The 14,929-nt window shown below is 44.4% G+C and overlaps 1 protein-coding gene across 1 annotated transcript in view; it reads left to right on the top strand.

Annotated features, from left to right (window-relative positions):
• LOC124552374 (carbonic anhydrase-like) overlaps nt 1-14,929 on the top strand; it is an 85,060-nt gene that overhangs the window by 37,996 nt on the left and 32,135 nt on the right. The window contains exon 5 of the mRNA XM_047126638.1: nt 10,071-10,215. Coding sequence (XP_046982594.1) covers nt 10,071-10,215 — 145 coding nt within the window. The remainder of the gene's footprint in view (nt 1-10,070; nt 10,216-14,929) is intronic.

Here is a 14,929-nt window from a genome sequence, read left to right as displayed (position 1 = left end):
GAAGACACACAGGCGGTGCAGGTTCTCCTCTTCTTTTATGACGAGCCGTTCTATATCCCGCCAGCGTTCGGCAACAGCCTGTGAAAAACCAGCGTGCGTTAGTCTGGCAGCTTAATAGTCTTGTCACTTCTGACGATAATACCCTTAACTTGGCTCCAGGTCACTTCTGTTGGGTTCATACTGTAATGGCAAATGTAAAATGCAGCGTCGGTACGGCGTACTCGATGCTGTGAAAAATGATTGTTTTTCATGTTTCTACGACACGTTTCTACATCTGCGGTATAAAACAGTGGACACAGTCGAAATAAAGAGTATTTAGTTTTTCATTTTTGCCTTAAAAATTAAATTGTTATGTTTTTATAATTTAAGCAACCTTTATTAACTATGTTTCATGGAATATTGAAAATTAATAATTTATGTTTGAAATGAAAACACCAGTTTCGCTTGCAATATGTAATTAGAAACAAGAAGACGTACATTATTCATAAAAAATTATGATGAATGTTGAAAAATATATCGGCTCAACTACTTGTTTATAGTGTAAAACAATAAGATTGGCGCGTTTCGGAAGTCAAGCTTCCATCATCAGAATTATAAAAAGTAACAGAACCTGTTAAAACTCGCTTAGTGCATGTTCCATTTTAGCGAGTTTTAACAGGTTCTTTTACTTTTTATTATTCTGATGATGGAAGCTTGACTTCCGAAACGCGTCAATCTTAGTGTTTTACACTATAAACAAGTGGTTGAGCCGATATATTTTTAAACATCGACATTCACAACCACGACCTCTCATCCAGTATGGATAAAATCAAAATTATGATGAATTTTACAGTAAAAGATGCAGATATTTGAAACTGAACGAAAAAGAAGATGGTCAAGGCGAGACTTGAACCAGCGATCCGTGAACTGCACCAGATTATCTGTCTATTACTCTACTCATTCCGCTATACATCCGAAGTTTAGTTGTATCTCAACTGTATCAAATACTGTACCTCGGAAAACTTCAGAGCCCATTTTGTCTGTAATTTTTTCAAAAACATCAGGAACCACCTGTTTTTTGCACTTTTTAACTGTGTTACATCCGCGTGTTTCATTACGGGACAGTAAGCAGCCTCAGCGGTTTTCTTACTGCGTATTAACAGAGCGACAATCAGAGCACAACAGTAAAGAGGCTGTGACTGTACACGATTTTTGAAATAAAAGGTACACAGCTAAAGTGTGATTAAGAAAAACGTCGATGTCTGTCAATAGATTAGAATATCTTAAAGATTCATTTAACGTAACATAGTAACAAGGTATCTAACACATAAATAGGACCTACTTCCAAGAGCGTAACAATAGCAGTGTACGTGTGATACGGCTTCTGAGCAATCATCGCATCTGTGTTTGTTTACATCAGGTTTATTCTTATGATGAACAGAGTATAATCAATAGATGTGCTCAGGTAGCCAAGGAACGATGAAACTTTTTTAACACAGCTCCTAAAGGCTTATTTATTGGTAGAACTCATGGACAACAGCTTCCCAAAGTTTCCATGATGAAATTGCATCCGAAGTTCCTGAAAAATAATTAAACGTGTGACATGACAGTGTTGGCACATTTACTTTTTGAACCAGCACTTCAACACTAGCCCCGTGAACAACGTATAAGGTTCAGGCAAATCCAACACCTTCCATGAAAACCCTGACATGATAACAAATCCGGCAATATGTCGCATAGCAGACTAACACAAGAACGCCTAAATGCATGTCATACCTTCCCACCGTGAAGCAGACGCAGCTCCGAGGGGAGAAACGAGAACAGAAGCCGAGAGCAGAGCCGTGTAGGCTAGAAGGCCCTACGATAAGAGCGGGACAGTGGGGCACCCACATCACTGGCCGACCGCCGGGAGGACCACCCCCCAGCCCATGTTAAAAGATAGAGCCCTCCAGAAGAACAGTATAGATCTTACGGTAACACTAAAAGGGCCACACCAGCTGCAAATTTTAGCGTGAGACTATACGCGTCTCTGTTACGTAACAAACATTAAAAACATTGCCCCACCATGAAAAGTGTAACGTTTCTCATTGGATGGACAGAATTTTTGTAGGTGGAGCTTAAGGTTAACATTGAGATGCTGATTGGTCAGTTGAAAACACAGCCAGATACCTTTTTCTTAAACCAACTTCAGTAAACAGTAGTAAGGATACGTTCGAGAGAGTCGCTACCGAGACGACGAGGTGTGTGGAGCTGTGCTGTCCGCCACCCCCTGACGAACACCGAGAAGGTAATGAACGCACGCGATGCCGCATAAGAGCGCATAAGGCTTCACACAGAACTGCAGAAGTCTCATCTGTTACATCCCCTTTTTACGTAATACTAGTGTCGATCGTCAATTAAACTTCGTGGTATTCACATTTGCTACTTGAAGTTAAAATCTGAAACGCGATGATTTTTCTGTTATATAATTATTGAAAAACCACATCAGCCACTGTAATTTACAACAAGTTAAATAAGTAATTAAAGATAATTGAGGCTCACTGTAGACCATTTTTGATAGTTTTCTTTTATGAAACTTAATTTAAACCTAGATTATAGATGTGATATGGCATAGGTCATCCTTTGATCCATTATAGAACTTGGAAACCCATTCAGGGAATCTTCGTTCACATTTTTGTTGAACGCAGTTGGTTTTTATCATCCTGTATTAAAATATTTCCTTTTATCAATAGTATAATTTATAAACAATGTTTTTTGAGTAGAATAAAAATTCCAGTGGTAAACTTAACTGTTTTTTCGACGTTATTTCACCAGGTAACTAAAAATAGGAAAGCCTTGAACCCCTTCCACTAAATTTAGTTAGTATTAAGATTCTTTTACAGGGAGTGCAGTGGAGCTGACGCTGAAATCATTAAGTATTTGGTTATATCATCGCTAGTCTCACTGAACTCTTCTGAACTCTACATGTCATGTGTGGTCTGGTGTCTCCTTACCAGCAACAGGTCCCAGGTTCAAACTAGTCAATTCCCTAAAAAACACGCTCAGAGCGTCGTTGCGCGAAAGTGGTAGGGAGACACGACTTAGAACAAACAGACGCCACGCAGAATGTTAGAAACGATTCCGTGCTTTACCTTCAAGTAAAATTGCACAGCATACGTCTAGCAGGCTGTGAAATGTACTCTTTGGTTTTATAGATCATCTGTGACTGTGTTCCGTATCTTGGAATAAATAACAAAGAACTTGCTTCGTTTACAGAGAAGCAATTCTTGTTTTACGCAAGTGTTCGATACTTTCATCATTCAATAATGCCTAAACCTATGCACTGTGAGTGATATGAAAAGAGCAGTATGGACTACATATTTCCACATGGTGTCAACAGATGAATATCCCATTCATCTGTGCCACCTTAGCTCGTGTAAACATGTACAGGCTCATAGACATAACATCCACTACATTCACAAGGAGAGGCTTCTAAACTGTATCCAGCACGTTTTCAAGCCCACTTATAGGTTTATGGCCGATCCTGAACTTCTAAAAAAGTATGTTCATGGCAAAACCCAGAATCGAAAGGAGTCTCTTAATTCAATCATTTGGGAACGATGCCCTAAAACCACATTTTCATCTGCTACAGTTTAATTCCTACTTATGATGCAGTTCTTGTATTTAATGGCGGGAACGTAGGGAGGGTGGAGGTATTAGAGAGAACAGGCTCTAAGGTAGGAAATTTTCCTCAAGAAATCGTGAAAAAAATAGATTTAAAGCGCCTGTCTGAAGCTGAAAAGTCAGTTGAAGACCTGCTAAAGGAAAGAAGGCTGAGAACAAAGAAATCATTACAAAAGTCTTTAAGGGAAAGAGGAGCTTCAGTATAAATCTGGGACCTTCTGAAGAGGTGATAAGAAAAAACGTTAGGTTGATCTTGAAATAGCATTTCCTGAAAATTGCGTTTTCTCTCAGAATCTATGAAGGCTAGAATTATGTCAGTTTGAACACTTATTTCTACACTGAAGCGCCAAAGAAATTGGTATAGGCATGCATATTCAAATACAGGGGTATGTAAACAGACAGAATTCGACGCTGCGGTCGGCAACGCCTATACAACACGTCTCTGGCGCTCTTGTTAGATCGGTTACTGCTGCTAAAATGGCAGGTTATCAAGGTGAGTTTGAACGTGGTGTTATAGTCGGCGCAGGTGACACAGCATTTCCGAGGTAACGATAAAGTGTGGATTTTCCAGTACGACCATTTTACGAGTGTACCGTGAATATCAGGAATCCGGTAAAACATCAAATCTCCCACATCGCAGCGGCCATAAAATGATTCTGCAAGACGGGACCAACGACGAGTAGGGAGAATCGTTGGACGTGACAGAACTGCAACCCTTCCACAGATTGCTGCAGATTTCAATGCTCGGTTATCAACAAGTGTCAGCGTACGAAACATTCAACGAAATATCGTCGATATGGGCTTTCGAAGACCTTTGATGACTGCACAACACAAAGCTTCACGCCTCACCTGGGCCCGTCAACACCGACATTAGACTGTCGATGACTGGAAACATGTTGCCTGGTCGGACGAATCTGTTTTAAGTTGTAGCGATCGGATGGACGTGTAAGGCTATGGAGACAATCTCATGAATCCATGGACCCTGCTTGTCATTAGGGGACTGTTGAAGCTGGTGGAGGCTCTGTAATGGTGTGGGACGTGTGCAGTTGGAGTGTTATGCGACCTCTAATACGTCTAGATACGGCTCTGACAGGTGAGACGTACGTATGTATTGCCTCACGTGTTCCAACATTTCTACGGAATCCAAACTGATCTTCCCCGAGACCGGCTTCTACCAGTTTTTCCATTCGTCTGTAAAGAATTCGTGTTAGTACTTTGCAGCCGTGACTTACTAAACTGATAGTTCTGTAATTTTCACATCTGTCAACACCTGCTTTCTTTGGGATTGGAATTATTATATTCTTCTTGAAGTCTGAGGGTATTTCGCCGGTCTCATACATCTTGCACACCAGATGGTAGAGTTTTGTCAGGGCTGGCTCTCCCAAGGCTATCAGTAGTTCTAATGGTATGTTGTCTGCTCCCGGGTCCTTGTTTCGACTTAGGTCTTTCAGTGCGTAGTTATTCTATATATTATACATGATCTGGCGGACAGTGTGGGCAGAAATCTGTGGCTGTTTGCTGATGACGCTGTGGTATACGCTAAGGTGTCGAAGTTGAGTGCCTACAGGAAGATACAACATGACGTAGGCAAAATTTCTAGTTGTTGTGGTAAACGAATGGCAGCTAATTCTAAACGTAGAAAAATGTAAATTATTGCGGATAAGTAGGGAAAAAAAATCCGTAATGTGCGGGTACAATATTAGCGGTGTCCTGCTTGACACAGTCACGTGGTTTAAATATCATGGCGTAACGTTGCAATCCGATACGAAATGGAATTAGCATGCGAGGATTGTGGTAGGGAAAGCGAATGGTCGACTTGGCTTTATTGGCAGAATTTTAGGAAAGAGTGGTTCACCTGTAAAGGAGACCGCATATAGGACGCTGGTGTGACCTATTCTTGAGTACTGCTCGAGAGATTGGGACCGCCACCAAATCGGATTAATGGAAGATATCGAAGCAGTTCATAGATGGGGGGCTAGATTTGTTACTGATAGGATCAGACAATACACATGAGTTACGGAGATTATTTGGGAACTCAAATGGGGATCCCTGGAGGGGAGGGGGGGGGGCGACGCTCTTTTCACTGTACACTATTGAGAAAATTTAGAGAACTGACATTTGAAACTGACTGCAGAACGCTCCTATTGCCACCAACATACATTTCGCGTAAGGACCACAAATATGAGATACGAGAAATTAGGGCTCATACAGACGCGTATAGATAGTCGTTTTTCCCTCGTTCTATCGGCGAGTAGAACAGGATAGGAAATGGCTTGTAATGACACAGGGTACTCTTCGCCATTCACAGTACGATGGCTTGATGGGTATTCACGTAGATGTAGATATCTGGCGAATGTAGCACCAGCAGGTACCAGAGAGTTTGCTGCAGGCACAATGTCCCATCGTTATGTTGCAGGCGCCTTACAAGTGCGGCAACCCGTTGCACACTCCTGTGTGGTTAGTAGCTGGGCCGTAGGAGGCACCTAGATTACGCCAGTATTCAATCTTGACAGCCCAGATTTTGTAGTTGTCGTGGACATATCTGAAACTGTCAGTAACATAGACTGGGTCTGGCTCCAGCCAGCCATATGCTTTCAGGCGAAGTTGCTACCACCAAAACTGGACACTCAAGCTGATTGGGCCCCACACTCCCAAATCAGCCCAGTAGCTGTGGTAAATCTGGCTATTGTAACCGCCAATAATCAAATGATTCTCCAACATCTATGATGTATATATGCAGAGACGAATGGAAATTTGTACTAAGGCAGGGGTTCGAACTCGTGTCTCCTGCTATAATTCTGCCAGTACCTCGTCTCCTACCTTCCAAAGGTACTGGCAGAGGTAAAGCTGTGAGGACGGGGCGTGAGTCGTGCTTGGGTAGCTCAGTTGGTAGAGCACTTGCCCGCGAAAGGCAAAGGTCCCGAGTACGAGTCTCGGTCCGGCACACAGTTTTAATCTGCCAGGAAGTTTCATATCAGCGCACACTCCGCTGCAGAGTGAAAATCTCGTTCTAGAAATATGAATGTTTTAGTTGGACCACATTTTTCACTTCGTGATAGATGGCGCTGTAACAGTCACAAACGCATAAGTAAGTGGTATCACGTAACATTCCTCCAGTGCGGACGGTATTTGCTTCGTGATACTTTACCAGTGTTAAAATGGACCGTTTACCAATTGCGGAAAAGGTCGATGTCGTGTTGATGTATGGCTATTGTGATCAAAATGCCCAACGGGCGAGTGCTATGTGTGCTGCTCGGTATCCTGGACGACATCATCCAAGTGTCCGGACCGTTCACCGGGTAGTTATGTTATTTAAGGAAGCAGGAAGTGTTCAGCCGCATGTGAAACGCCAACCACGACCTGCAACAAATGATGATGCCCAAGTAGGTGTTTTAGCTGCTGTCGCGGCTAATCCGCACATCAGTAGCAGACAAATTGCGCGAGCCATGTGGTCCAGCCGACTGCGTGCCTGGGAATTCCATGGTGACGCTGTGTCGATGAAGGAGACATGCCGAAAGTGCCAAAGATGGCGGACTTTGTGAAACCTTAATGGCAGACATTTCACAGTTCGTTAAGAAAGTAATAGTACTCAGATGAATCATGATACCTCAAAAAGAAACATGTAGAAAACCATTATTTGCGCGACGATTCTGATGGTGTAATCAGATTTTCAATATCTTTATTAGCTTAAAGTTTAGTATTTGACGATAAATTATACAAGTAACACCCAGCAACGAATTTCCAAAATCTAAACGGTTCATCCGATTTTCTCGATCGAAGTGTCTCTAGAAAGCTATTAGTGTAAACCTAAATTGCTATGAATTACAGGCATGTAACTTAAATACTACATGAGTTACTGGAGGTCAAAGTGGCCAATTACTATCGATCGCGTCAGGTCCTCCCCACTTCCATACAGTCTCTCCAGTTGTCCTTTTTGCAACGATCACTGTGATTGGATAGAGCGCTCCCGCTCTGTCTCCAAGCCAACGCACACTCACAAACATAATCAAACAGATTTGAAATACTGTGTTTACATTTAAATAAATTGAAATTAAATAAATATTCCTAGGGCTGGACCATAAACACGCTCTAACACACTTTATTAAATACATAAACAAATTAAATAAACATATATCAAAGGAATAGAACAGAAGTAAGCCAGTACACTAATGTCTCTGTACTTTCTAAAACACAGTAAATAATTGACCAATTTCTTCATGAATAGTATATATCGGATGTAAACAAAGACATAGATGAATAACTATATTTATAAGCAACTTGGTCACCAAGGTGACCTAGTAGATAGTGTCGGAAGTCCATGCGGCTTTTCGCGGATGATGATGTAGTATACAGAGAAGCAGCATTAGAACGTTGCAGCGAAATGCAGGAAGATCTGCAGCGGATAGGCACATGGTGCAGGGAGTACCAACTGACCCTAACATAGACAAATGTAATATATTGCGAATACATAGAAAGAAGGATCCTTTATTGTATGAGTATATGATAGCGGAACAAACAATGGTAGCAGTTACTTCTATAAAATATCTGGGAGTATGCGTACGGAACGATTTGAAGTGGAATGATCATATAAAATTAATTGTTGGTAAGGCGGGTGCCAGGTTAAGATTCATTGGGAAAGTCCTTAGAAAATGTAGTCCATCAACAAAGGAGGTGGCTTACAAAACAGTCGTTCGACCTGTACTTGAGTATTGCTCATCAGCGTGGGATCCGTACCAGGTCGGGTTGAGAGAGGAGATAGAGAAGATCCAAAGAAGAGCGGCGCGTTTCGTCCCAGGGTTATTTGGTAAGCGTGATAGCGTTACGGAGATGTTTAGCAAACTCAAGTGGCAGACTCTGCAAGAGAGGCGCTCTGCATCGCGGTGTAGCTTGCCGTCCAGGTTTCGAGAGGGTGCGTTTCTGGATGAGGTATCGAATATATTGCTTCCACCTACTTATACCTCCCGAGGAGATCACGAATGTAAAATTAGAGAGATTCGAGCGCGCACGGAGGCTTTTCGGCAGTCGTTCTTCCCGCGAACCATACGCGACTGGAATAGGAAAGGGAGGTAATGACAGTGGCACTTAAAGTGCCCTCCGCCACACACCGTTGGGTGGCTTGCGGAGTATAAATGTAGATGTAGACGTAGTAACCGACCTAGCAACTGCGCCAGACACTAGTTTTCTTATGAAGGCGTTGCGGGCCGCAGTGCTGTATTCTGCCTGTTTACGTATCTCTGTATTTGAACACGAATGCCTACACCAGTGGTACTTCCGTGTATTTGTAGCACAAAAGTGTTTCCCTTTGATCATTACATAAAAACTGAAATGTGCGCCCTACAATGCATTAGTCGTGTGCGCCTATTCCTTTATTGAACCCTTCCACCTGACACACAGTCCCCTGTGTGGAGAGCTGTTTGAACAGCAGCATGTCATTCTCAATGGAGAGAAGTCTTCCGAAGTAAGAGTGATTTCAGGTGTGCTGCAGGGGCGTGTCGTAGGACCGTTGCTATTCACAATATACATAAATGACCTTGTGGATGACATCGGAAGTTCACTGAGGTTTTATGCAGATGATGCTGTGGTGTATCGAGAGGTTGTAAAAATGGAAAATTGTCCTGAAATGCAGGAGGATCTGCAACGAATTGACGCATGGTGCAGGGAATGGCAATTCAATCTCAATGTAGACAAGTGTAATGTGCTGCGAATAGAGAGATAGATCCCTTATCATTTAGCTACAAAATAGCAGGACAGCAACTGGAAGCAGTTAATTCCATGAATTATCTGGGAGTACGCGTTAGGAGTGATTTAAAATGGAATGATCATATAAAGTTGATCGTCGGTAAAGCCGATGCCAGACTGAGATTCATTGGAAGAATCCTAAGGAAATGCAATCCGAAAACACAGGAAGTAGGTTACAGTACGCTTGTTCGTCCACTGCTTGAATACTGCTCAGCAGTGTGGGATCCGTACCAGATAGGGTTGATAGAAGAGATAGAGAAGATCCAACGGAGAGCAGCGCGCTTCGTTACAGGAACATTTAGTAATCGCGAAAGCGTTACGGAGATGATAGATAAACTCCAGTGGAAGACTCTGCAGGAGAGACGCTCAGTAGCACGGTACGGGCTTTTGTTAAAGTTTCGAGAACATTCCTTCACCGAAGAGCCAAGCAGTATATTGCTCCCGCCTACGTATATCTCGCGAAGAGGCCATGAGGATAAAATCAGAGAGAAATTAGAGCCCACACAGAAGCATACCGACAATCCTTCTTCCCACGGACAATACGAGACTGGAATAGAAGGGAGAACAGATAGAGGTACTCGAGGTACCTTCCGCCACACACCGTCAGGTGGCTTGCGGAGTATGGATGTAGATGTAGATGTAGATGTAGACAGGATGACGGACAGCCGCCTGCTTGTGTGTGTTGGCAGTGTCCCTGCGGCCGGCGGTGACGGGGGAATCATGGCCGAAGGTGTTCGGTGCTCTGCTGCTCCACGAGTACCAGCTGGAGAGCTTCCACTTCCACTGGGGCCACCGCTTCTCCAGGGGCAGCGAGCACGTCCTCAACAGCATCAGGTAAGCGGCGCAGGTGCTCAAGATCCACCAGCGTTCGTCATATAGGCAGCTTTGTCGTTAAGCGTGAACCAATAGATAGTTCCGCAGTACTCTGACCGTTTGTAGTGACCGAGCGAGGTGGCGCAATGGTTAGCACACTGGACTCGCACTCGGGAGGACGACGGTTTAATCTTGCGCCCAGCAGTCCTCATTTAGGTGTTCCGTGCTTTCCCTAAATTGCTCCAGGCAAATGCCGGGATGGTTCCTTTGAAAGGGCACGGCCGGTTTGCTTCCCCATTCTTCCCTGATCTGATGGGACCGAAGACCTCACTGTTGGTCCTCCCCCCCCCCCCAATCAACCAACCAGCCCTTTGTAGCGTTAATCTATCTATCTTCTTCATTCTGTTGTACACATACACTACTGGCCATTAAAGTTGCTACACCAAGAAGAAATGCAGATGATAAACGGATATTCATTGGGCAAATATATTATACTAGAATTACATTTTCGGCCGGCCGCGGTGGTCTAGCGGTTCTAGGCGCGCAGTCCGGAACCGCGCGACTGCTACGGTCGCAGGTTCGAATCCTGCCTCGGGCATGGATATGTGTGATGTCCTTAGGTTAGTTAGGTTTAAGTAGTTCTAAGTTCTAGGGGACTGATGACCTCAGATGTTAAGTTCCATTGTGCTCAGAGCCATTTGAACCAGCCAATTACATTTTCACGCAATTTTGGTGCATAGATCGTGAGAAATCAGTACCCAGAACAACCACGTCTGGCCGTAATAACGGCCTTGATACGCATGGGCACTGAGTCAAGCAGAGCATGGATGGCGAGTACAGGTACAGCTGCCCATGCAGCTTCAACACGATACCACAGTTCACCAAGAGTAGTGACTGGCGTACTGTGACGAGCCACTTGCTCGGCCACCATTGACCAGACGTTTTCAATTGGTGAGAGATCTGGTGAATGTGCTGGCCAGGGCAGCAGTCGAACATTTTCTGTATCCAGAAACGCCCGTACAGGACCTGCAACATGCGCTTGTGCATTATCCTGCTGAAATGTAGGATTTCGCAGGAATCGAATGAATGGTAGAGCCACGGGTCGTAACACATCTGAAATGTAACGTCCACGGTTCAAAGTACCGTCAATCGAACAAGAGGTGACCGAGACGTGTAACCAATGGCACCCCATACCATCACGCCGGCTGATACGCCAGTATGGCGATGACGAATACACGCTTCCAATGTGCGTTCACCGCGATGTCGCCAAACACGGATGCGACCATCATGATGCTGTAAACAGAACCTGGATTCATCCGAAAACATGACATTTTGGCATTCGTGCACCCAGGTTCGTCGTTGAGTACACCATCGCAGGCACTCCTGCCTGTGATGCAGTGTCTAAGGGTAACCAAACCCAAGGTCTCGGAGCTGATAGTCCATGCTGCTGCGAACGTCGTCGAACTGTTCGTGCAGATGGTTTTTGTCTTGCAAATGTCCCCATCTGTTGACTCAGGGATCGGGACGCGGCTGCACGATCCGTTACAGCCATGCGGATAAGATGCCTGTCATCTCGACTGCTAGTGATACGAGGCCTTTGGGATCCAGCACGGCGTTCCGTATTACCCTCCTGAACCCACTGATTCCATATTCTGCTAACAGTCATTGGATCTCGACCAACGCGAGCAGCAATGTCGCGATACGATTAACCGCAAGCGCGTGGCTACAATCCGGCCTTTATCAAAGTCGGAAACGTGATGGTACGCATTCCTCCTCCTTACACGAGGCATCACAACAACGTTTCACCAGGCATCGCCGGTCAACTGCTGTTTGTGTATGAGAAACCGGTCGGAAACTTTCCTCATGTCAGCACGTTGTAGGTGTCGCCACGGGCGCCAACCTTGTGTGAATGCTCTGAAAATCTAATCATTTGCATATCACAGCATCTTCTTCTTGTCGGTTAAACTTCGCGTCTGTAGCACGTCATCTTCGTGGTGTAGCAATTTTAATGGCCAGTAGTGTATATTAAATAAAGGCAGTCGACGTGGTTCAGTCTGTATGTTTGAATTAATCTCAGCAACTACTGTAGGGATTTTGATAATGTTCTCAGTAGTAGATAGACCATTTGACAAGGAAGGTTTGCGCATGTGCTCTATAAATATTTCGTGCAAACTGGTTGACCTCTGACGAATTAACCTCCACCACCCTTGTGACAACTGTGCAGCATAAGTTGTCTCCAGCACACCTGTCAGCAAGGACGAAGCACGAGTATCGATTAATGGGCGCTGGATGAAGCGTGCGTATCACAAGAGGGGCCAGAGACACACTGACGAGCAACACGCCGCCAACACCCTCGTGACACCATATATTGAGGCCGCTGCTGTTGAGTGGAGGGCCTCACTGACTCACTCTTTTAGTTTGACGTCTGTCAGTATCTTCACAGAGTGGGCTCAGTTCATTGCAGGCTATGACAGTACGTAGTGACCAGATTAGTGCCTGCAGTGGGACTAGCAGTGAGGCTAAAATTTGTAATAGCAAGATTACCGATACTTTCTGCAAGAGGACTATTCCTGATGAGCTTGTACCACGGATCTAGACTCTAGTCAAGTTAAGTACGAGGGTCACTCCAAAATAAATGCACACTATTTTTTTTTTAAATCCATCTTTCATCCTACACATTTGAAAGTTTTACAGTGTGTAGACACATCCTTTAGGAACAATATTTTCATTTCTCCACATAGTTTCCATCCCTCTCAACTGCCTTACGCCATCTTGGAACCAGCGCCAGTATACCCGCATGGTAAAATTCTGTTGCAACCTGTTGGAGCCACTGTTTGGCAGCGTGCACAAGGGAGTCATCTTCTTCAAACCTTGTTCCACGAAGAGAGTCTTTCAGTTTCCCAAAGAGATGATAGTCACATGGAGCCAGGTCAGGACTGTAAGGCTGGTATTTCAGTGTTGTCCATCCGAGTTTTGTGATCGCTTCCATGGTTTTGTGACTGACATGTGGCCGTGCATTATCGTGCAACAGCAAAACATCCTGCTTTTGCCGATGTGGTTGAACACGACTCAGTCGAGCTTGAAGTTTCTTCAGTGTCGTCACATATACATCAGAACTTATGGTGGTTCCACTTGGCATGATGTCCACAAGCAAGAGTCCTTCGGAATCGAAAAACACCGTAGCCATAACTTTTCCAGCAGAAGGTGTGGTTTTGTATTTTTTTTCTTGGCTGAATTTGCATGATGCCACTCCATTGAGTGCCTCTTCGTCTCTGGTGAAAAATGAAGGAGCCATGTTTCATCACCTGTCACAATTCTTCCAAGAAATTCATCTCCACCATTCTCGTACTGTTCCAAAAGTTCACTGCATGCCGTTTTTCTTATTTCTTTGTGAGCCACTGTCAAAGTCCTGGGAACCCACCTGGCACAAACCTTTTTTAACGCCAACACTTTCAGTATTCTGCAAACACATCCTTCCCATATCCCAACGTAGCGTGACAATTCGTTCACTGTGATGCGTCTGTCAGCAGTCGCCAATTCGTTAACTCTCTTCACATTGACTGGAGTGTGTGCAGTACGAGGCCCGCCGCTCCGAGGACAATCCTCAATATTGCCGTGCCCGCTTTCATTAAGTAACCTACTTGCTCACCGACTAACTGTACTGCGATCGACAGCAGCATCTCCATACACCTTTTTCAACCTCTTGTGGATGTTTCCCACTGTCTCGTTTTCACAGCACAGGAATTCTATGTCATCATGTTGCTTCTGACGAACGTCAAGTGTAGCAGCCATCTTGAAGACGTGCTGTGACGGCGCCACTCCCGGGAACAGGTTGAACTAAGTTTGAAAACACATGCAGAATGAAAACTGTATTTTTACAAAAATAGTGTGCATTTCTTTTGGTTCAAATGGTTCAAATGGCTCTGAGCACTATGGGACTCAACTTCTGAGGTCATTAGTCCCCTAGAACTTAGAACTAGTTAAACCTAACTAACCTAAGGACATCACAAACATCCATGCCCGAGGCAGGATTCGAACCTGCGACCGTAGCAGTCTTGCGGTTCCAGACTGCAGCGCCTTTAACCGCACGGCCACTTCGGCCGGCTTTTCTTTTGGAGTGACCCTCGTAGTAGCGTCATCTCAACAAAGAACCGTATTAATCCACATGTGCATTGGTGTTGCAGAAAGAAGATATCGGCCACGCAAAACAACATCCTCTCTCTTGCTTCCTTGTGGTACAAGACTCTGCACAAAGAATGCCATTTCCATCTAGGGGTGAATGTCAGAACACCTTGCGATCCCAATTCTGTGTGACACGATGCAGTCCTGTCCAAACTGAACAAGTGCAGATACTCCACTTCCTTTGATACACCGACAAGTGGCAGAATGTACAATTTGGCGTGGTGCACTCAGTGTGGACACACTTTATCGTATTCACATATTATTTGTTTGGTTACTCTGAAATTATGTAAATTGAAGGTGGAGGGGAGAGTGAAAGAAAGAAAGGGAAGGAACTAATGATATCAGCTGCATTGGGACTTGGGACCTTATGCAGAATTAGCGGTGACGAATGAAAATGTGTGCTGGATCAGTACTAGAAACCGCGTTGTCCTTATTACTAGGCAGTTGCGTTAAGCACTGCACCATCCAGACACAGTGTTTACCACAAATATGCGGACTGTCTTGGCACACTCCCTAGACACCTGACATCCCCATACTCACATTCCCTATCTGC

The sequence above is a fragment of the Schistocerca americana genome, chromosome 10 (assembly GCF_021461395.2).
Source record: "Schistocerca americana isolate TAMUIC-IGC-003095 chromosome 10, iqSchAmer2.1, whole genome shotgun sequence".
In the NCBI taxonomy this organism is placed as follows: Eukaryota; Metazoa; Arthropoda; class Insecta; order Orthoptera; family Acrididae; genus Schistocerca; species Schistocerca americana.
Note: the sequence above shows the minus strand (reverse complement) of the source record. Positions and strands in the feature narration are given on the sequence as shown.